The sequence below is a fragment of the Carassius carassius genome, chromosome 5 (genome assembly GCF_963082965.1).
Source record: "Carassius carassius chromosome 5, fCarCar2.1, whole genome shotgun sequence".
NCBI lineage: Eukaryota > Metazoa > Chordata > Actinopteri > Cypriniformes > Cyprinidae > Carassius > Carassius carassius.
Genome location: NC_081759.1, coordinates 24,486,417 through 24,511,310, shown reverse-complemented (window position 1 = coordinate 24,511,310; position 24,894 = coordinate 24,486,417). Strand labels below are relative to the sequence as shown.

The window sequence follows — 24,894 nt, the reverse complement described above, 5'->3', positions numbered from 1 at the left end:
AGCAATGTGGTCTGTGAAGCTTAAATCCTAGGTTTCTGGCTGTCCTCGAAAGAGTAATGGTTGACGAACCCAGCTGTATAGAGAAATTGTGATGAAGCAATGGGTTAGCTGGAATCACCAGGAGTTCTGTCTTCGTAAGGTTAAGCTGAAGGTGACGGTCATTCATCCAGCTAGAAATGTCACTCAGACAGGCTGAAATGCGAGCAGCTACCGTCATCTGGTTGGATTGAGAAGTAGAGTTGGGTGTCATCAGCGTAGCAGTGATAAGAAAAGCCATGCTTCTGAATGACAGATCCTAATGATGTCATGTAGATGGAGAAGAGAAGTGGTCCAAGTACTGAGCCTTGAGGAACCCCAGTAGCAAGGTGTTGTGACTTAGAAACATCACCCCTCCAAGACACACTGAAGGATCTGTCAGAGAGGTAGGACTTAACCCACAGAAGTGCGGTTCCAGAGATGCCCATCTTTCTGAGGGTGGACAGGAGAATCTGGTGATTAACGGTGTCAAAAGCAGCAGACAGGTCCAGTAAGATAAGTACTGAGGATTTTGAAGCTGCTCTTGCTAGTCGCAGGGCTTCAGTAACCGAGAGCAGAGCAGTCTCAGTTGAGTGGCCACTTTTGAAGCCAGATTGGTTGCTGTCCAGGAGGTTGTTCTGTACAAGGAACATAGAAAGCTGGTTGAACACAGCTCGCTCAAGTGTCTTTGCAATGAATGGAAGAAGGGATACCGGTCTGTAGTTTTCAAGAAGCGCTGGATTTAGAGATGGTTTCTTGAGAGATGGTTTTCCCACTGGCTTACCCGAGCCTGCTTGAATGCTGAGGGAAATGTTCCAGAGTGAAGAGAGGAGTTGATAACGTGAGTAAGCGAAGGTATGACTGAAGAAGAGATCGCTTGAAGGAGGTGAGTGGGGATCGGATCAGGTGGACAAGTAGTAGGATGATTGGACAGAAGAAGTTTGGAAATGTCCATCACTGAGAGTGGAGAGATGGAGGAGAAAGAGTGTGCGTCGGTCATTGTGAAGTTGTCCTCAGTCTGCGGTGTGGAGAATTGGTCACTGATGGTTCTTGTCTTATTTGTGAAGAAAACTGCAAAGTCGTCCACTGTAAGAGTCGATAGAGGAGCTGGTGGCAGCGGATTAAGAAGAGAAGAGAAAATCTTGAAGAGTGTCCGAACGTCACAACAGCTGTTAATTTTGTTGTGGTAGTAGGATGTTTTAGCCGTGAAGACATTTGCAGAGAAGGAAGAGAAGAGAGACTGATACACACTGAGGTCGGTAGAGTTTCTTTATTTCTGCCATTTCCTCTCTGCAGCCCTGAGTTTAGAGCGATGTTCACGGAGAACCTCGGACAGCCAGGGGGCAGATGGGGCGGTGCGTGCTGGTCTAGACAACAGTGGGCATAAGTTGTCCAAGCAAGATGTTAAAGTGGAGCAAAGAGTGTCCGTAGCGCTGTTCGTGTCCAGAGCTGAAAACTGAGAGAGTGCAGGAAGTGAGGATGAAACCACAGAAGATACGCGAGATGGAGAGAGTGAGCGTACGAGGAGCGTACGAGGAGTGTGGGAACAAGTGAAATTAGTGGAGAGGGCTGCGGGGGTGGCAGTGTCTTGAGGTTTGATCCAAGTCTCAGTCAGTGCCATGAGGTAGAGACCGGAATGAGTAGCAATAGAAGAAATGAAGTCTGCTTTGTTTTCTGCAGACTGGCAGTTCCAGAGACCAACTGGAATAGAGAGCGTAGTAGTAGAGGTCAGAGGGACAGGCCGTAGGTTTGTCAGACAGGCCTTCCTGCGATGTACGTAGCTTGCTCTCCAAGTGTTAGTAGTGATAGTAGAGATCTGAAAGCACAAGTGACTACAAGTGTAAGAAATATTTGAGAACAAGCTATACAAAAAGTAAAGAGAGGAGAAAAGCAATACTCAAGTGCCCTGTCGATGTCCTTGCTCGGTGGGGTCACGCAGGTAGAGTCGATTGTATTTACACTCGTCGGTCTTCACATGAGGGCTGCCGCGACTGCTGCCGCAGTGAAACCTACCGCTTTTGTATTTGCCTGATTACCTGTGATTGAAGTCAGGTGGCCTCGCCTCACTATTTAGCAGATCGAAACTGGCGCCACTTTCAGCACATATTTTCCAGGGTAAGACGCACACAATTTAAACTAGAAACTTTCTTAGCGATGATCACACAGTAGTCTAATGAGAAAACAAGACAAAACACTTACAAGCTCCTGTCCTTCTCTGTTGCTCGGCTGTTTCTTCTGACAAGTGCTCTCAAAACAGCTAATTAAGTACTTTCACTGGCTTTGGCCATGCCTCACTATTTAGCAGATCGAAACTGGGCAGTCCCACGATATGCAAACGCAAAACCAAGTGCCACTTTCAGCACGTATTTACCAGGGTAAGACGCACACAATTTAAACCAAAAACTTTCCTAGCAATGACGATCACACAGTAGTCTAATGAGAAAACAAGACAAAACACTTACAAGCTGCTGTCCTTCTCTGTTGCTTGGCTGTTTCTTCTTTTTAAGTTTAAATGGTGATGTGATGTCCACTGTTTTGAATGTGATACATGCTGTTGGCATTAACTTTAGATTTTTTAATCTTAAAAAAAGACAATAATATTTGGTTGGTAGTTATTTTTGTACAGCAACATAAATAATGATTTTTTCATAAATAATGAAACAAACGTCTTTATGCACTTAAATTTTTAGGATTTAGGAATATTAAGTTACAGTTTCTCTGTACAGTTTGCTTCAGGCCAATCTTATAATTTAGCTGTCTTGCATAAACTCATTTCAGGTCATATCACATCAATTCAGCTAGATTAACTTGAATGCTTTAGCTTGTCAAAGCAAAAATGTTTTTATACTTCCACTTTGCAATTCCATTTGAATATTTCCTTGTTTAGGATCTTTTGTGTGGTATGACCTACTTTCTATAAAGCGTATATAAGCTCATGGAAAAACACATTGACACTTTCCTGTAAAATGTATTACAGTCCATAATTCATAATTTCTTTAATGAGCACAAGCCCTCTTTGTTCTCAGGCTGTAAAACTCTCTTGATATTTCAGCCACAAAATGTCATTGTGTAAATTAAGTATTCAGTTCTGCTAAAAAATATTTGATTTGAATGCTGTGATTTTTCTCTTTGATATCCTTCCTTTCCCTTTAAGGTGAATTCACAAACACTGACATCAGCCAGTTTAGAAGATACGTGGAGATCTTTAGAAGCATTTTAAACCTTGCTTGCAGAGAAATTAACAACCTAATGCAGAGCAAAAACGGTGTTTATTGTCTTCCACTTGGAGATTATCAGTGGATTTACCGGCCAGTGTTTTTAATGATATTGTAACCTTTACACACACAGATTTGTTTCTGATCAGTGTGTGATTCATACAAATTCTGTTTCAGTTAACAATGACAAATGGGAATGTATTCAGTATAGAAAATACAATGTCTGATATGTCTTTACAAATTGATCAAAAGGATATGATTAGTGTTAGTATTTATTTATGCCAGCTGGGAAATTACATTTGCAGCATACACTCACACAGACATTTGACGATTCACATTAGGGATATATCTAATGAATCTAGTTAAAATATCCAGTCTAACTGACCATCAACTACCACTAGAGAATGAAAAAAAAGGTTACTACTAGGTACCTCAAATTTAGGCAAAATTGATGTGGAAATTTTAGCATTTTAATGGATTCACCACCTTTTTCTCACAATCAAAAATTCAAAAATTATTTTAAAAAAGTTTAAAATTGTGTGTGCCGGCTTCTGAATACTAATCTCTAACTTGCATATTGATTTTATATCAGGTTGGAGACATATTAAAGGGGTCATATATGATGTTGCTAAAAAGAACATTATTTTGTTGTTTTTGGTGTAATGAAATGTTTTTATGTGGTTTAAGGTAAAAAAAAAAACACATTATTTTCCACATACTGTACATTATTATTTTTCCTCTATGTCCCGCCTTTCTGAAATGTGTCGTTTTTTACAAAGCTCATCAGTCTGAAAATTGAGGTGTGTTCTGATTGGCCAGCTATCCAGTGCGTTGTGATTGGCCGAATGCCAATGCCGAAAGCATGTGACGGAAATGTTACGCCCCTTGCCATACTGTGATGCATGTTCCGGTGACAAGACAAAAATAATAAAATCCATTACAAACGAGCCATTTGTTGCATCCAGTGGGGACATAATTATGGACTATAATGACTTATACTGAATCATCAGTGGCAAATCCATTAAATATGTAAACGTACTTACAAACTATGAAAAACAGTCCTCCATAAAATGTGCTGCACACATCTGAATATTTGGGTTGCACTGTTCTGGAACAGTGTTGTAAATACAACTTGACCACTGATTTCTAGTTGTGTCCTCTTTTGTAAGGCCAAACAAAGTATTTTCGCTTTCACAATGAAACAGCGTCTCCACAACATGGCGGCGGTGGCAACAGCGAGAATAAAATGTATGCCTTTCTTTATTTGTGGCATGTGTCACATACCGGGACTCATTTAGTGTGGTTTTGCCCCTGTGACCCAGTTTCTGTCTGTTTGGTTTGATTAGTTCCCAGGTGTGTCTATTCATTTCCCCATGTGTTCCTTGTCCCTGTTTATTTAGTGATACCATCCACCTGTGTTTCCCCAATTATCCCTTGTACAAAAGCCTTGTCCTTTCAGTTATGTTTGGTCGGGTCTACCAGTCACTTGTTACTTGTTACTTGCTACCAGTTACTTGCTACTTACCTGTGTCTTCCTCTGAGATCCATGTTTGGATAATGCCTATGTTGGATTTAATAAAGCCTTGTTTCGTTTATCCTTCGGCTCCGTGTTCCTTCCAGCAGCGTAAGCCGTGACAGAAGACCCGACCCAAAAGTTTAAAAACCTGCGTGTTTTCCCTCTGTTTTGTTTTCTGTTTTTTCAGTCTTTTTCTTTCCATAGTGTCTCATGGATCCCCTCTTTCGCCCGAATTCCTCCTTCTCCTGCTGAAGCAGGAGGAACTTTCTCTCGAGGACCATACCAGACGGTTTTTACTGCTAGCTAATGCCACCAGCTACCCGGACAGCGCGCTCTGCTGCTTCTATCACGCCAGCCTGAACTCCAAGTGCAGAGCGTTGTCGAACGAAGATGGTCCTCGGGAGGACTTCGCCGCGTTTGTAGAGTGGAATCTGGTGAGAAATGGGTCACCTCTCACGGTCTGCCCAATGGAGGATCTCGCCAGGTCCACTCTGGACCCAGAGCCCAGCCTATAATCTCCCCATGGTACGGGACATAAGCCCGAGCCCACCGATGACAGAGAGCAACCCGTCAGACCAGGTGCGAGAGCCGGCGACACTGCCCACCACGAGGGAGCAAAATGTGGAGCGCCAAATGGGTCAAAATGAGGGGGTTTTCAATTCACCGATGCCTGATCCTCCGTTAAGCCCAGGACGGGCTCCTGATCCTCCGTTAAGCCCAGGACGGGCTCCTGATCCTCCGTTAAGCCCAGGACGGGCTCCTGATCCCCCGTTAAGCCCAGGACGGGCTCCTGATCCCCCGTTAAGCCCAGGACGGGCTCCTGATCCTCCGTTAAGCCCAGGACGGGCTCCTGATCCTCCGTTAAGCCCAGGACGGGCTCCTGATTCCCCGTTAAGCCCAGGACGGGCTCCTGATCCCCCGTTAAGCCCAGGACGGGCTCCTGATCCTCCGTTAAGCCCAGGACGGGCTCCTGATCCCCAGTTAAGCCCAGGACGGGCTCCTGATCCCCCGTTAAGCCCAGGACGGGCTCCTGATCCCCCGTTAAGCCCAGGACGGGCTCCTGATCCCCCGTTAAGCCCAGGACGGGCTCCCGATCCCCCGTTAAGCCCAGGACGGGCTCCCGATCCCCAGTTAAGCCCAGGACGGGCTCCCGATCCCCAGTTAAGCCCAGGACGGGCTCCCGATCCTCCGTTAAGCCCAGGACGGGCTCCTGATCCTCCGTTAAGCCCAGGACGGGCTCCTGATCCTCCGTTAAGCCCAGGAAGGGCTCCAGATCCCCCGTTAAGCCCAGGACGGGCTCCTGATCCTCCGTTAAGCCCAGGTTGGGCTCCTGATCCTCCGTTAAGCCCAGGACGGGCTCCTGATCCTCCGTTAAGCCCAGGACGGGCTCCTGATCCTCCGTTAAGCCCAGGACGGGCTCTTGATCCCCAGTTAAGCCCAGGACGGGCTCCTGATCCCCCGTTAAGCCCGGGACGGGCTCCTGATCCCCAGTTAAGCCCAGGACGGGCTTCTGAACCCCAGTTAAACCCAGGACGGGCTCCAGCCCCAGAGCTCACTCCAGTGCCTGCTCCTCCGAAATTCCCACCCTCCCACTCACTCCTGCCTCCTCCTCCGCTGTCGTCTGGCTGCCTCTCTGCTCGCCCTCAGCCTACCATCATTGTGGTGCGAGCTCAGCGGGACCGCCATCCTCCAGCGCCGCCTTGGTCGGCGTCTCCCTCACCTCCGCCTCCAGCTTCTGAGGCCTGGACTCCGCCTCGGCCCGTTGACCCGTCGGCTCCACCATGGCTCCTAGCTCCTTCCTCTCCGCCGTGGCCCGGCAGTCCACATGTTCTGCCTGGTTCCCTCGTCCCTAAGGCTCCGCCTTGTTCTGGCGACGTCCATCCTCGGGCTCCTCCTCCACTTGCTCCGTTGCCGTGGGTCGAGTCCCTGGAGTCGGCGACCATTCCTCCTCCATGGCTCCTTCCACCGTCGGCCCCACCTTGGGCCGTTATGGCTGTGGCCTGGGCCCTGCTCGGTGCCTCCTGCTCCAGATCCCTCCTGTCTCCTCCCTGGCTCCTCCCTCCGTCGTCTCCTCCCTGGCTCCTCCTTCCGTGGTCCCTGTCTGCTGGCCCCCTCCTGGGAGGCTGTCCTCCACCGGAACCTCCTCCCAAGTTCCCAACCACGCCTCCGTTTGTTGTTTCTACGGTGCGAGGACGCACCTACCGGGAGGGGGGAGTACTGTCACATACCGGGACTCATTTAGTGTGTTTTTGCCCCTGTGACCCAGTTTCTGTCTTCCGTGTTTGGTTTGATTAGTTCCCAGGTGTGTCTATTCATTTCCCCATGTGTTCCTTGTCCCTGTTTATTTAGTGATTCCATCCACCTGTGTTTCCCCAATTATCCCTTGTACAAAAGCCTTGTCCTTTCAGTTATGTTTGGTCGGGTCTACCAGTCACTTGTTACTTGTTACTCCCTACCAGTTACTTGCTACTTACCTGTGTCTTCCTCTGAGATCCATGTTTGGATAATGCCTATGTTGGATTTAATAAAGCCTTGTTTCGTTTATCCTTCGGCTCCATGTTCCTTCCAGCAGCGTAAGCCGTGACAGCATGAGGAGGCGTGGACGAGTCTTAACTTTTATAAAGAATATCTCTTTGGGTTTGAGACTTTAGTCTTTGCAACTTAAGGGATCTTATCTATTCACGAACAGTTTGTAACACTACAAAGAGAAAGGAATACTTGAAATCGCATCACATGACCCCTTTAAGAAAATAAGAATCACTATTAGAATATGAGTATCTGAAGTAAACATGAAATTGGAAGTTACAAGAAGTGAAATGAATGCAAAATTAGTCATCCTTGAAACAACTCCAAAAGCTTGCGGAGTAAAACTTGTCAAGCTTGTTTTGTTTTCAAATGTAATTATACAAATCCTCACCTGAGTCTTCTCACACAGAGGGCAACACATAAATCTCTTACATATGCATGAACAAATGCTAAATCGTTGCATACACAACCAAAATGCCTGTATATATCACTGTGCTATTTCTGATACTTTTGTCCTGTTTTTTTTATGTCCATTAGATTATACCTAAAGACAATGAGACAAGGTCCACGCTAATGTACAGATACATCATCCATGAAGATTCAGTGCCCCTTAACAACAATAATGTCATTCAGGAGGACACATATGAGTGGGCACTGAACAGCTGGTCCCAGTGTTCAAGGCCTTGCGCTGGAGGTAACATTCACTTTGTATGATTTTTCAGCTCTTCTAGATAACTCATATATATATATGTGTTTTATTTTTTTTGATAGCATTTTTCAAAGCAACTTTTCAGAAAATCATGATGTTAAGATTTATATTATCTTAATGTCTTCTTGGCTTAAATCTGCATTTATCAGATTAGAGCTGGCAGCGATATATAGTTTACATTTTGCAATGATACAAGCAATCGAGTAATTGGGTTAGTACAAATTGTCCTGTGTGAGTATACTGTATGTATGCATTGTGAAACAGGTGTTAGATATGTTCAATTATTATCTAACATTAAATGAACCTAGTAATTTACAATGAAGCAAGTTTTAATCATATAAAATATTTCTCGACCTTTTCAATTGTATCCAATCATTCAAATCAATGTTATGTATCATAATTTTATCAATTTATATTTAGTTTACTATAAATGATTCTAACTCATTAGCTTATTAATTTCTACATAACTAATAATAGTCACACCCAAGAAACAACATCAGGTTCTATTGAGTCGTTTGAGATTAATGAGGGATTTCATTCTGGCAGCCCAGATTGTTGATGACTGGTAACAATACACATCATGTTTCTTTTTTCTCTTTTATTTTATTTAATCTTTAGGATTCCAGTACACCAAATATGGGTGTCGTAAAAAAGGGGACAACAAAATGGTGTACAAAGGCTACTGTGATGTCAGCAAGAAACCCAAACCTATTCGAAGAATGTGTAACTTACAGGACTGTACACAGCCACAGTAAGTCGAAATTAAACTGTTTTTAATACTTCTCACAATAGCTGTAGTCTTTTTCACTGAAATGAAAACTGGAGTGGCTTTTCATGGTACATTACAGTACATGATTTCTTATTTCATCATATATAACTCAATCTAAACATCACTAAATAATGTATAAGCACTCATGTTTCCCGTCAGAGCTGGGTTTTGATTGCTTTATACCATTGGGAGGTCTTTTTCATTCATTTATTTTGTCAGAGGCTATGAATAAATCTCAGAGTGTGATTGTGCATGTATGTTTTTAATAGCTGGGAATAGTTTGCTTCAGCCTTTAGTTTCTACTGAATTTGGAGCCTTGGATGATTTTTCTGAAAGAAAACCAGAAATATAGCTGTACATAGCTGCTTTTATTCTGTTTTTATCCAATAAGTGTCCATAGCCTGCTTTTATGATTAATGCACCATGAACATCTTTTTCATTTAAATATGCACAGTAGAATGTAAATGGCATTTAATTTACGTCACAACATCACAATCCCACTCCCTCTCCAGCTATTATCTTTGACAATTTTTGAGTAGTGTTTTTTAAGTGCTCAAAGAAAAAAATAAACATTCAAGATCTTACCACTAAGAGTATTCCTAAATAGCAGAAAAAGTTTTTAGCTAAGAGTTTTCTCTTAAAACCTATTCACAAAGTTGCTGAGACAAACTTTTACTAAGGAATAGAAAGAAGTCTTAAGCTGAGAGAAAGGACGGGGTTGACCTCGTTGCTATGGATGATGCCAACTTGCTTACTAACTGTGCCTACAGTGATTGGCAAATAGTCTCTGTAAGAGATGTATTATTCATAGAAATACTGAAGAGCTCAAAATAATGTTGCCATATTCAAATAAAGGTTTAAAAATAAAACTGCTAATTGCATTTTTTTATTTTAAAATACAGGCTACGTGTCACTAATTGTCAGAATAATCATGGCTGATAGTAAGGCAAGCAAATGTAAAAGAAAACCAAACTGGACACAAGAACAGCTGTTACTTCTTGCCCAGCTGGTTGATGAAAACAAGGATATAATCAAAGGACAATTTAGAGTTGGGATAATCTCTTAAACCAAAAGTGATACCTTTTTAATAGCTCATTATCGTCAAATGTTTCTAAAAATGTATATATTCTGAGGGAGATTGCAAGCAACAGCCCTTTTAGGATAGTTTGTGGTTCGGTCTTATTGACTTAGGAGTCCTCTTCACTACCCATAATTTTTCACGGATTTGGAAGCTAGTTTTATTGTTAAAACGCTTTGTGAAATACTATTAGAGGAAAAATGTAGGAGTCCTAAACACTCCCATTATTTGTAAGATTTTCTCCTAAATCGGTGAGTTACGAGCTACTTTTAGCCTTAAGACGTATTATGAATACAGGCCCTGAAGTGTTGGGGGTGGCCATGATAAAATATGTCCTGCCCATCCCCACTGTAAATGATAACAATAATGACAGTCTCTGTTGCTGTGACTACATTGTAACATCTTCATATTTCATCAACTTTTCTATCCATGTGTGATTTATAAGCACTTGAGCAGTCAAGGATATAAACAGTGTCTGTGAGAGCAACATTTCATTGAAGCCACACTGTTTCTTTGAAATGACTGAATATGTATACTGATAACTTGGAGTGACTTCGCTTTTGCAAATATGTTTTATTAATCTTTTTTGGATTACAAGTCTCTGTTTTAGTTGGTTTTCAGCATCTCAAAATCCACTTGTATTATTAGCGAAAGTAATAAAATGGTTGCCACTAAGATGGCTGAGCATTATAAATAATCTCTTATATTTAAGACTACTAAATGAAAGAATATACTTTAGTAGGTTTTTCAAACAAGTAATCAGTTTATTTGATAAACTAGCAGCAGAGTGACTATTGCTGTAGAGCTCCACAGTATAAGTACACTTTAAATGGGATCATAATAAAATCATGTGGCTTTCCTCTCAGCAGATATGTGAGTATGACTTAGACTTCGATTATCTTCTAATGAGGCACAGGAATGAATACTCTGTGCAGACTGATTCTTTGATAACTCTTAATACTATTGAAAATTAACATAAATAATGTCCTTAAAGGTGCACGACAGATACATTAAAAAAAAAAATTTTTTTAGATATGTTAATGCATTAATGTTAAACAACAGGATGCAATACAAAATCATATGATTTTTCAAAAGCTGATTTGTTGTTGGAGAGTCAGCTGCTGTGACAGTTTCCCATTTCGATTCTGATATTTCCTCCGTGTACCCATCAGTCACCAGGGCTCCTCATCCTTCACATCTGCAGAGGAGATTGTCACTGCAGTTCTTCCTGCATTTAATTTTCCCCATTCCCTTTGCCTTTGCTTGTACTAATTTTCTCTTTTATCTTCCTCACTCTTGACTCATGTGGTGGCCATTTTAGTTTCCCCTGCTTCATCTGCTTTCTTTTTAAAAAGCTTTTTTGCTTTAAAATATGTGGGAGATAATTAAAAATGGCAAAATGTGTGAACTAAAACCCTTATTTCTTAATGCAAAAAGTGTTAATTAAATTAACTTTAAATTTAATTTTTAATTTAATAAACATGCAAGGAGTCAGAAATATATCTCTTCATATCATAGTCTACGTTCTTCTCACTCCGCTGCAGTTTTGGTGGCTTGTTTTCTGAACAAGCTTGTTAGAACATCTGCATTCTGCCCCAGCAATGTCTTTAAAGGCAGAACAGCCTACCCATCCACAGACTAGACAACCAATAATTATTGATACTCATGTTTACTGAAAAGCATAGTTTACTCATAAATAAATAAAAAACAGTCTCCACTTCATCTTATCCATTGCACTTCTGTTTGAGCACAGTATTCGGCATGCTAATCATTTGAACACTCCAGTATGGTACATTAATTCTGCAAATGAGACACTTCCAGGGGTACGTAAATGCCTTACATACTTTAGCTTCTAATCACCTTCTTTAAAGGGATGATCTGCTGACTTCCTTAACATAAGTATTTTCCTGAAAAAAACATTAACATGTTGACTTCCTGACCATGTTATATGGCTGTTTATTGTATTAAGCACATCATTGCAATCAAGAATTAAATCAATCAATCAATCAATTAATCAAGCCATTAAAATATTTTTTTTACAATGAATGTAACAAATGTTAACATTTCAACACATCTACTTAATCTAAGCAGATGGCTGTGTATGTTCAAGGTGTATTACATAAGAGCAGTAGTACAAGCTGCACTTTTTAATTATGTCAGTTCACACTGGTCAGTGATGCCTCCACTGATGCACCATGTGGATGAGTTAGAAAGTCACAAACAAGGCACAAATGACCTTCTGTAGCGCTCTCTGTTACACAGGCTGGTTCAGCCGCTGAACTGTCTCCTCATTTCCACAAGCGTGCTGTGTAGGGGTGGCAGGTTGATTCTAGTCATTTATATTTACATTTATGCATTTAACAACCGCTTTTATCCAAAGCGACGTACGGTGCAATCAGGCTATACAATTCCTTTCTTTTTTTAACCAGTATGTGTGTTCCCTGGGAAATGAACCCACAACATTTTGTGCTGTTAACGCAATGCTCTACCACTGAGCCTGACTAGAAAACTAGTCAGTATTTTTTACTCTCTTCACTGATGTAACCTCTGGTCGGTCTGTAGTAGTCATTCACTGATAATATGGCATCTATCATTAACCAAAAAATAAATAAAAATTAAAATAATAATAATAATAATTTAAGGGGTTAATTCATCCAAAAAAAAAAGAAAAAGAAAAGAAAAGAAAAATAATTTTGGTCTCTGTGTTTTTTTATCCCTAAAATAAAAGTAATTGCTGTTTTGATGCCCGTTGACTTCTGTTGACCTACTACTGAGACATGTCTCAAAAATTTATGTTTTATGTTCCACAAAAGAAAGCAAGTCATTGAGGTTTCGAACTACATAAGGGTCAGTCAATGATGCCAGATTTGCCATTTTTGTGTGAACTATCCCTTTAAAGAATGCTGCAAGGTAGTTGTTCGATGTTAAGCCATCTTTAATACATTGTCAGTGTTGACCAGGTGTCGTATTCTGCTGTAGATATATTCTTAATGACTGTATAATTGGTCTTGAGGTTTATGAAGGAGCGACAGATGCATCCCACTTTAGGATGTACTCACACTAGCCAGTTTGAACCGTGCCCGAGTAAGTTTGACCACCAAAGCGCGGTTCGTTTGACTAGTGTAAGTGCTCCGTACCGTGCCCAGGCGCGGCTCGATTGGCCGGCCCTGGCCCGCTTGGAAGAGGTGGGCCAGAGCACGGTTCAGTTGGACTCGGGCGCGGTTCGCATGCAGTGTGAGCGCTAACCGTGACGGAGCACGGAACAGGACGCGTGGCGTCACGGTTTTGCGATGCTCCAAAAGCTCAGCTGGTACCTCGCAAACCTCCTCATACGAGCAGCACGATTACGTGAAAATTTTCGCGCCACTAAGGCGACACATCTGTTTAACAACAGGCTGTGAGAGGGCTGTGGACCACCGTGGACCAAACGACACAAAATTATCCACAAAGAAAACAGAGCGATGGACTCCATTGTGTTCAGAGAGCGCCGCTCTTACTGTTTATCCCGAAACCGTCGCACCATAATGACGTAAGCGTGCTCCGGCACGAATGCTGAAACCCTATGTGAGTGCAGGCCAGAGGGGGAGTGGGGAGGGGGGACAATCGTACTCGGGCCCGGTTCATGGCAACCGTGCCTAGTGTGAGTACACCCTAAGTTTATCAGGCTGAACATTTACATTCTCTGATCACGTTCAGGGTGCGAAGTAATCCATCTAATTCATTTTTTCTGACACAGATTTGTCAGCAGCTGGTCTGTCTTCAGACAAGGAATAATGAATGGGAGCTCCTGCTGTTTAAGCAGGAAATGTGTTGTGCAGTTTTATAGTCCTGAAATAAGGGGGCAGACCTGTAAATGATAACACTAATCAGACAGATAAGAAGTTTGTCAGTTATAATGATTCACATTTTGAACATTGTCAGTAGTTGTCTTAGCATTATTTATTTCTTCTCAAATTCATGATTTATAAATTTTGGTTTCTAAAAAATAGAATTAAGATGATTATCACTGTCACAGAAACTCAGATTTGAAACAACTTGAGGGTGAGTAAATGATGACAGATTTTTTGGCTGAACTATTCCATTCAAGGTGTGCTATAAATGAATAGTGTTGAGATAGCTGATGAGACAGTATTCTCATTTGAAACTAAGCAGACGTTTAGACATAGAAACGTTATTTGATATATCACAGCTTAAAAAGCATATTGAACCACATTTAATTTGTCTTCTGACAGATGGATCACAGAGGAGTGGGAACACTGCACTAAAACCTGTGGAAGCTTGGGATACCAAATCCGCACCGTGCGCTGTGTCCAGTTCCTTCATGAAGGCACAAACCGCTCTATCCATAGCAAGTACTGCAGTGGGGAAAAGCCTGAGATCAGGAGGCCATGTAACAGAGTGCCCTGCCCAGCCCAATGGAGAACTGGGGCATGGTCAGAGGTATATTTTTCTTAAGATCACATGATGTTTTGTTGTTATGAATACAAAAGTTGTCAAGGATTTTAAGAGTGGCATTTTGGGAAAGTGAGAATATTGGTCCAATTGTATTTTGCAAAGCTCAGCAGAAAAAAGAAAAGAAAATCTGCAAGTTTTATGTGTAATTGGGCTTGAAATTATTGTGAGATTACAAAATCTCATTTGAAGAAGAAGGATTTTTTTTTTTCAATCGAGAAACGCCTGGGGAGGCGGGGTTAGCACTAATGTATTTTCAGTTTGTACTTTTTACATTGAAACCATTTTCCTGCACTGAAAATGTCTATGTGAGATCTGACATTTCAGTTGATTTTATGTCAATGTTGATTTAAAAATTCACTTGTGGGGATAGTTTAATGACAGTGCCCTCATTACCCAACTGTGTCAGAATGTGAAGCTAAAATCCAGGCTTTGAGTGTTTTATTGCCAAGATGTCTTTTGAAGAGTTCAAGCTAGTATGCAGTTGGTGAGTCCTCTAGTGAGTAAGCTTATGAGGTATTGATTTTGACCCCAAGCAGATGGATTTAACACTCTATCTATGAACATTGTAGTCATTGATCAGGCTGACCATGAACTCCTACTGTAAACTGGGCATTAGGTGCTTAACAACTTGCATATTCATGCACTCCTCTTTGGCATTTTGTTGTATAAATAGTGTGTTCCAGCTGAAAATTTCAAAAAGCAAGCATTTATAGATGCATTTAATTAACCAAAAAAACAAGGGTCACTTGTAGACCCATCCACTTGGAAATCTAATTTGTCTAAAGTTTAACAATACATTAAATATCAAATATCTTCTGTTAGACTGTGATTGTGTCCTCTTGTGCAGCAGTTTTGTGTTCATTGTGGACAAATAAATTGTGTTGTGTTTAGGACATAGTAAGAGATGTTTGAAATGCATATGTTCCTTTAACCTTCTATCTCTCAGTGCTCAGTGTCCTGTGGAGAAGGTGTGATGCGACGTCCGGTCACATGTCGTATTGGAGATCAATGCACCGGCGAGAAGCCCGAGTTACACAGGCCCTGCAGGCCAGGACCCTGCCATGGTAAGACAACATGGACACCTTTGCAAATCCTGAAACACAAAGCAGGGAATTGGTTTGTGCAGAAAGCAGCACAGGGACAAAAAACTTCCCTAATCAGGCAATTTTATGGTGCCTTGAATGACTGAACTGTTCATGTCATTAATCAAACAAAAGCAAGCCTGTTAAAAGAGAATGGAAAATATTGCACAATGCACAAATTCATTTGCATTGATGAAATTATTCATGGTGCTCTTAACCACAGTTAATTTCCCAGAATGCTTTTGTGGTCTGTGAACTTCTCACCTTTTCTCTGGAGAAGCTTGTTTACTCAGTCTTAGGTGTCAGCTGAGAGCTTTTATTTAGACACACATTACATATGAGAAAGCTATTAATTAGGTTGCATAATGTCTACAAGCTTGAAATGAACATGAGGTTTTGGCAGCGTTTCTTATTCATGAGTAATATAAAAAAAATTCAGCATGTCTTCCCAAAGCCAGACTTTTGATTTTTCGAACCCCATGAGCTAGAAATTTTGCATTTATTTTTGCATTTAATACAGCATGTTTTACTGCGGTGCCTAGAGTACAGACAAATCTAAGTTTCTTTACAAACATGAAAGCCTGACTTTGCTACTGCTAACGGTCAGCTGGTCCGCATTATTTGTTAGAACACAGACTCCAGTGATAAGAGTGAGAAATCCAAAATAAATCTCAGCAGACATCACCGTGAATAGCACTTTCTTTATGTTTGCTTGCATGACGCTTCCCCTAGTTTCGCTTTAATGGCTTGAGCCACATCTGGATGGTATCCATCTCGGTGGAAGGTTAACAAATAACCAACCCTTTACAATTGGCACACTGCTTACCTTTTCAGCTGTGTACAGAACAGCAGGACACCTTAGGGATCTGGAAGCATTTTGTTTCTTTTTAAGCTGTAAAAGACAAACCAGTTGGTGGTTCACCTGGTGCAAATAGTCTGTAATCTAAATTCAACCTGATTGGCTCTTTTCATGACTTATATTAATAGAAAGACCTCATGACCTCTGTATTTTTTTTTTTTTTTTTTGTGGAAAGAGGAGAGATGAACAAATTGGGTTTGAGACTTTAGTCTTTGCAGCTTTAGGGATCTTATCTATTCACAGACAACTTGTAAAAAATGTGGACATCTTCTGTGACAAAAAAAGAAAAACTTCTTAAAAAGGCACTGAATAAAACCTTCTGCTTCTCTAACAGATGAGCCATGCAGAGGAGACAAGTCCATATTCTGTCAAATGGAGGTTCTGGCTCGTTATTGCTCAATACCAGGTTACAACAAGCTCTGCTGTGAATCCTGCAGTAAGCGAAGTGGCACTTTTGCTCCTCTTCTGCACGAAGCTGCTAAGACAGAAGAGGAACTTCGCTTCGGTTCAGCCTCCCAACTTCTGGAGACACTCTCAGCCTCTCTAAATGGAACTCTGAAAGTCTCACAGCTACACCAGCAGGGACCCTTGTCACAAGGCCAATTTTCCAAGCAGACCACCACTCCCCCGCCTCGCAAACTCAATACCAAGAACAGCAAGACTCAAAAGCGCCTCAAACTAGGTACAAGGAATCTGCCTGCAATGACGATCCATAGCTTGTGGAACAAGGATGCCGCTGAAGATGCGCCATGGCAGCTGGAAAGTTTCCAAGAGAGTCAGTGGCCAACAGCATCATCCGAGGTGGAGAGATGAAGGCTAGTTTGTTTGTTTTTTTTCTTCTGGACTCTCTCTTATTTGTTTGTTGTAGACATAGACCTTTAACAATCATCTTTCCCTTCAGATCATCCTAAAGATATTTAAAAGCAAGAGAGAGTAAAGTGCTGGTTCACTTTTAAATGTTCTCAATTCCCCCACCAGCAGTATGTTTTGAAAACACACTTGTCTATCACACACTGTTGTGATGGGGAACGTGCCAAAGAAGTTCTTACGATGATCCTTTCATCAGCTTGGTATGGTCTATAGGGGTTTGGTGCACGTACATAAAGAGACTCCGGTGGTACTCGTGAGGAAATGCTTGTAGTTGTAACAAACTTCACAAACGGTTTTATTTTTACCAGCTCCAAACATGTTTGACCAATTAATATTTATGAACGTTCCTGTAAATACTGTATATGTAAAATGTCAGTATTATTTTTACAAAAATACAAACTGAGGATTTTTAAAAATAAGAGATTCAGGAGCATTATCGGTGCTTTTTATATTAAGAACACTTTAATAATATACTAGGAAATGTGCGATCAGCCATGAGTTCAGCTCTGATGAATATATATTCCAAAACACTGTGAGCCCACAGGAACAAACAACAGTGAAATAAAAAATTGCCTTAAAATATTTACTTTTCATTCCAAAATGATTTCATTTATGAATCAGCCTCTCAGCAAGTCATCAATCAAATTAATTATCATAGTTTTTTGTTTTCCTCCTCATTTTGCCATGTTGTTGAGGCTTCTCTTTAACACTTGCTTGTTAGATTTCCCTTGTTTTGTCTTATGAATTCATCCTCGCAGCTAGAAGTTTATTTAGCCACCAACAAAATTGAGCTTGAACGTCATTAAAAGCAGCTTCACCATGGTGTAGGATGCCCATCATACATATTGTGAGATGAGTTGGATGTTTAAGGCCAGATTTGAAGGAGTAAAGCTAAACTTTCTGGAGATCTTATACTGTGAGACACTGCTCAAGATATCTCACTTGTCTGAGGGGGAGGAAAGCTATTTATTTTTTATAATTAAGAATTCTATCACAACCACAGTGCATCTGACTGCAATACCAAGGAAACCAGTTAGTCTATCAGTGGAGTTCAGCTGTTCATAACTGTACACACACATTCACCTGTGTGCCACTGTAAAGCTATTGTATATACCATTGAGAACTTTAGAGTATTTATTAAGATTCAAAGTTCAACATCATGTCTTACGTATGTGCAAAATTATCTGTCATTTCAGACCAAAAATGCATACTCCCATTGAAAGTAGCTCACAAAAGTAGACGTGAATAACCTTATGGTAATTTTAACTGTTAATTTAGATACAAATAAGACACATGCTCAGTTGTTGAGATGTTAAAAGGTAAAGCTGTTTCACAGCCGTTTTAAAATAGAAAAATTGTGGAGAAAATCCTAAACAAAGCTGTCATTTACAGTGATTCATATTGTCCTTCGACCATAAATCCCCCAATCCTGCACGAAACTGTTAATTTACAGTTAATTCGTAGCTTTTAAAAAAATAATAATTATAGTGGATTTTGATCCTCTAGAATAGACAATAGTTGTATCATTAAACCAGTTAAAGCTGAGGTCAATGTTGTGTGCATCACAAAAAAAGTTTACATTTTTATTGTTCTTCACTTTACTGCTAATAAACTGTTGCTAATATTATCAACATGCTTTCAGAGACCCAAAAGAATGCGAGATATAAGTTAATTTGACAATCCCTAAGCCACAGACAGACACCTAACATAAAGGATAAAGCATATTTATCCTTACAATTCCAGGTTAATTTAAGTGTCAATTGTTGTTCTGTCTTACAGTTGCTAACCGCTTGAAGTCATTTCTTTTTGTTTTAATTTGTACTTTTGTTAGTTGTAATGGAAGTGTACACTACTGAGGCTGTTTGTTGTAATGGGGAGTTCATAGCAATAAAGAAAGTGATAAACACCATGCGGTCTCTTGAGAGTATTTTTTTAAGGTTTGCTTTATTTTTTAAATGAAAGGAAAACTCATATTTTCTCCGTTTCATTACTAAGCTCTTATTTAACTAGTTACACTTAAAATCCATGTTTATAATCCTACAAATGGTGAAAATCACCCCCCAAAGGGCCCCCTTTTACACAGGACACCTGGGGCACTTCCCCCCAGACCACCAACCCACCTCCCCCTTACGGTGCCCCTGGACTTTGTCATTCTGGAAGAGAGTCTTCTACATTCCTTAAATGTAATGAAATGTAATTGCATTAACTGCACCTTAAAGCACAAAGAAATCCATCCAGAAAAAAAAATATTCAAGTATGAAACGCATATCATCAGCCCATATGGCCACTTAAGAAGAAGTCAAAGTCCACCATAAAAATAAAACAATCGGGAGGAAGAATCCATTGACATATGACATCAAAATTAAACATGTCCCTTTAAGCATAGTTGACATAAACCTGAGAGCACATTACACTAAGAGCAGCACCTGAAGAGTCAAGCATTAAAAAAAAAGTTAAAAATAGCACACACGTGCTACAAACTGTAAGAGCAAACTAACATAAAGACACTCAAGTTGATCAAAAGTGGCCTGTCAAAAATGACCCATAATTATATTGTCTAGGGCTGCCACAATATCAGATTTTTACTACAGGATTATTGTGGCCAGAACAATTCACAATAATGACAAATGCATATTATGAAAATAATAATAATAATACTATCAATAATCAATTTTGGTTTATTATTTATTTATTTGTTTTTTTTGTTTACCACCAAGTAATCACACCATTGCATTAAAAGAAACAATTACACTTAGACACTAAAATAATAACTGTTTTTAGCTTAGCATTAGTGATGGATGCTTTCAAAGCACTGCTTTGTAAAACTTTGAAATAAAAGAAAGCGTCCTACAGACACTTTATGTAAAATGGTAGTTGATGATTTGTTAATTGCATTAATAATGGTGTTTTAATACTTTCAATAGGATATTTGAAATGTAGCATGTTTTGCCATCTGGTGTTTTAAGCACTTTGAAACAGTGACTTGCTTTGCTTTTGCAAATAATAAGAATAACAGCATACTAGTACTCCAAACTCGTGTTAAAGCATCAGTCAGTGTTTTAAATAATTTCCTTGTATGAACTTCAACTGTATTCCACAGTGATAGTCGATTAGCACTGCTTTATAAACATACACAGATAAAGCATATATTGTTGTAATGATGTGTTAATTCTCCTCATTCAACAGTCAAAACATTTCTATCTGCATTTTATGCATCTACAGCTGGATCAGGGGTTTCTTGGAAAGTCATTAGTTTTTTTGATTACATGTCAGAGATTAACGCTACTGTATGTACTTTTTATTTTATTGCTAATGGTCAGCGCTGTATATTGTGACACCCCTAATCAACATAATAACAATGTTTCATTTTTAAATATTGTGATTATTGTCAGTACCAGTATATCGTGACACCCCTAACTGATACTATTCTGACTGGTCAATCACAGCATTTAGCAACCTAATATTGCTTAACAATAAGCATTGTCTATATTATTTTCATGGTGTAGTGCTTTTCTGTGAATACACAAGCACACACAGTATACATGAACTTATTTCTTAACCTGTCTACTGCAGTAAGGCATTATTAATCTTGCTGCTTGGAAATATAGCTGAGCTCAGATAGAGGAAAATTGGCAAGGCGAGATTTGTCTCACCCAAAATGAAAACCTAACAGCACCATGTTTTATCTTTAGCCCTGTATCCAATATCCTGCTGAGCTCTGAGAACACATACTGATGTTTTATCTGCTGAAGAAGTGACAAATATGGTTACACAATATCTTGTTAGAAATGTTTTAGCCTATAGCCGTGAGACATACTTTTCATTGATTTTCTATTATTCACCACAACGTCCTGCACAAAGGCTGCTGATTCGAAACAATCACTATCAGTGAAATTGCTGTCTATAAACACCTCTTGTATTGGACTGATTCCTATACAACATGAAAAGTATGAGCATGTACAGCACTCAATACTCAGTTGGGGCTCCTTTTGCCTGAATTACTTCAGCAATGCGGCATGGCATGGAGTCGATCAGTCTGTGGCACTGCTCAGGTGTTATGAGAGCCCAGGTTCCTCTGATAGTGGCCTTCAGCTCTTAAGTGAAATAAATCAACTTTTTGATAATATTCAATATACAACCCGAATTTTTTAACGTTTTTTAAATTTTAATAAAATGAAAACTAAAGGAATTTCAAATCACATGAGCCAATATTTTATTCACAATAGAACATAGATAACGTAGCAAATGTTTAAACTGAGAAATTTTACACTTTTATCCACTTAATTAGCTCATTTAAAATTTAATGCCTGCTACAGGTCTCAAAATTTGGCACGGGGGCAACAAATGGCTAAAAAAGCAAGCAGTTTTGAAAAGATTCAGCTGGGAGAACATCTAGTGATTAATTAAGTTAATTGATATCAGGTCTGTAACATGATTAGCTATAAAAGCTTTGTCTTAGAGAAGCAGAGTCTCTCAGAAGTAAAGATGGGCAGAGGCTCTCCGATCTGTGAAAGACTGCGTAAAAAAATTGTGGAAAACTTTAAAAACAATGTTCCTCAACGTCAAATTGCAAAGGCTTTGCAAATCTCATCATCTACAGTGCATAACATCATCAAAAGATTCAGAGAAACTGGAGAAATCTCTCTGCGTAAGGGACAAGGCCGGAGACCTTTATTGGATGCCCGTGGTCTTCGGGCTCTCAGACGACACTGCATCACTCATCGGCATGATTGTGTCAATGACATTACTAAATGGGCCCAGGAATACTTTCAGAAACCACTGTCGGTAAACACAATCCGCCGTGCCATCAGCAGATGCCAACTAAAGCTCTATCATGCAAAAAGGAAGCCATATGTGAACATGGTCCAGAAGCGCCGTCGTGTCCTGTGGGCCAAGGCTCATTTAAAATGGACTATTTCAAAGTGGAATAGTGTTTTATGGTCAGACGAGTCCAAATTTGACATTCTTGTTGGAAATCACGGACGCCGTGTCCTCCGGGCTAAAGAGGAGGGAGACCTTCCAGCATGTTATCAGCGCTCAGTTCAAAAGCCAGCATCTCTGATGGTATGGGGGTGCATAAGTGCATACGGTATGGGCAACTTGCATGTTTTGGAAGGCTCTGTGAATGCTGAAAGGTATATAAAGGTTTTAGAGCAACATATGTTTCCCTCCAAACAACGTCTATTTCAGGGAAGGCCTTGTTTATTTCAGCCGGACAATGCAAAACCACATACTGCAGCTATAACAACAGCATGGCTTCGTCGTAGAAGAGTCCGGGTGCTAACCTGGCCTGCCTGCAGTCCAGATCTTTCACCTATAGAGAACATTTGGCGCATCATTAAACGAAAAATACGTCAAAGACGACCACGAACTCTTCAGCAGCTGGAAATCTATATAAGGCAAGAATGGGATCAAATTCCAACAGCAAAACTCCAGCAACTCATAGCCTCAATGCCCAGACGTCTTCAAACTGTTTTGAAAAGAAAAGGAGATGCTACACCATGGTAAACATGCCCCGTCCCAACTATTTTGAGACCTGTAGCAGAAATCAAAATTGAAATGAGCTCATTTTGTGCATAAAATTTTAAACTTTCTCAGTTTAAACATTTGCTATGTTATCTATGTTCTATTGTGAATAAAATATTGGCTCATGTGATTTGAAAGTCTTTTAGTTTTCATTTTATTAAAATTTAAAAAACGTCCTAACTTTTCCGGAATTCGGGTTGTATGATAATTATAATAATTATATGACCAGCACCTGTATATGTAGAGAGGATTCCCATAAAAACGTTAATGCAATTAATTTCGTGTTACAAGCCCTCTTATGTTCTTACAGCAAGGTTAAATATGTATAAATGTAAACAAGCAATAGCTCTGCAGATGTATGCAAATCTCCTGCCCATGTTCTCAGAGGGCTGATGTGTATTTTTTGTGCATCCTAGTTTCTTCACTGACCAGGGCCTGCGCTGAAGGCTGTTAGGCTCTCTGCTGTTCCTCATTCAATGGTGGTTTCTCTGCGAGAGTGAGAGAATGCTGAGTAGAGTGTCTGCAGTTGAGAGATAAGCCTGGACACTTGAGCAAATTTTTCCTACTGCACACCTTTGTATTAGAGCACATACGAATCCTTTTTTACTCATTTAAATCAGGGGTGTTGAACAAATTTTTAGGTCTTTGGCCAGATTGGACTAAATTTCACCATATGGGACGAGTGTACATGCTGAATACATGCTATTCTGGAGCTAAAAATGTCCTGGTTCAGCTCAATGCTGCTTCCACTGATATAAAAGCAACAAAGCCTTTGGATTACTTACACACGCAAAACTGGAAATATCAATAAACCAACAAATGAATTAGATAATTTATGTTTTGAAAATGAACATTAATGCAAGGTTATGCCTAAAAGTAAAATTTTACATCTCTATTTAAATACAGGCCCACTCCATTAATTTCAAAAAAGCAATAAATCAGAGTAGCAGTGATATATAATAAGTGGAGACTTGGAAACAAATATGAAGTTCACTATTCATTTTCTGTGCCTGTCCATGTTGTCAGCATTGCTGAGTAACTTGCGCCATTTTCAATTTCATCTCTTTTTATCTTGAATTCCCAACAGCTTCTTTTTTGCCATTTTGATACATGGAATTCCGGTGCCATAGGCAGAGAAGAAAACTGAAAATCATAGGAGACCGGAAGAAACTTCCCATAAAGATGATAATCAGGTCCAATTATATTACTGTAACTAATGCACTCGAATGTTGGGAGGATAATTGCAAATCCCTCACTCGATTCAGGGAGTAATGTATTATATAAGTACCAGGGGAGTAAAAGTGAATCAAACAAAACGAGGCAGTCACTGGATCCTGAGTCCTTTTATTCTCCTTATATTATTTTCCAGTTTAGAACTCATTTCCTGCAATATTTACTCAATTTATTTTACCATTTTGAACGCAGTAAAACTGTTCTTTTAGATCTGAATGGCTGTCCATTAAACATCCTCTGACAGACACTCTATGAAAAATTCAGAAAGGCTGTGCTCTGTTGAAACCTGCCCCATTCACCACATCAGACTCCGGCTGTATGTGTCTCAAGTGTCTTATGCTTCAACACCCACAGTCTGCTGAATTAATGAAATACAATAAAACAAAGCCACCAGACAAGGACTGCTGATGTTCATCCCAGCATTTTAGTGATGTAATTTGCTTTTATTGGATGGGAGAGAGTGGACATTATCAAGGCTCAGGCAGATGTAAATTAGAGGAAAAAACAAAAACAAATCAAAGGCAAGAATCAAAAGTTGTCCTTTAATTTGGATGCATTTTGAGTGCATTTCACAACACCAAAAATTGTACTGAACATACAAAACACTATCTATACAAGACCTAAAAGCCTCCTCATTTTAATGTGTACCGTGCTTTTGTATGTGCACAATTTCTCTTTAGGAAAGATCTTATTGGTGCTCCAAAGGCTCAGAGTATCAAACAGACCTTCCTCTGGTGGTAAAGAGATTATGCAGTGATACCTTTCTTGAAGAAAAGGAGATGAAAGGCTCTGCCGCTGGTGGATTGCGCTCCTGTATTTACCTTTGAACCATCCTCTGAGTTCAAAACATCATAATTATTGATGATTGTGTATAATCAGCCATTTCTTGTTGCCTGACATCTTTTCCTAGTGGACTCACTTACAGCTTGCTTTCTCATGTGTAATGGAAGTAATCTGAAACTCAATATACATTTGAATGAAAACCTCAAACCAAAAAGCACTGTTTTAAACAGAAGTAAAACTATATGCTAATGCTACATA

The 24,894-nt window shown here is 40.0% G+C and overlaps 1 protein-coding gene across 2 annotated transcripts in view; it reads left to right on the top strand.

Annotated features, from left to right (window-relative positions):
* Positions 1 to 18,993, top strand: part of adamts3 (ADAM metallopeptidase with thrombospondin type 1 motif, 3) — a 121,895-nt gene extending 102,902 nt beyond the window's left edge. For both annotated transcript variants that reach the window (XM_059550202.1, XM_059550201.1), the window contains 5 exons: positions 7,810 to 7,966; positions 8,600 to 8,732; positions 14,061 to 14,268; positions 15,230 to 15,347; positions 16,559 to 18,993. In XM_059550202.1, the coding sequence (XP_059406185.1) occupies positions 7,810 to 7,966; positions 8,600 to 8,732; positions 14,061 to 14,268; positions 15,230 to 15,347; positions 16,559 to 17,037 (1,095 nt within the window). In that variant the 3' untranslated portion in view covers positions 17,038 to 18,993. The remainder of the gene's footprint in view (positions 1 to 7,809; positions 7,967 to 8,599; positions 8,733 to 14,060; positions 14,269 to 15,229; positions 15,348 to 16,558) is intronic.
* The last annotated feature ends 5,901 nt before the right edge of the window (positions 18,994 to 24,894 follow it).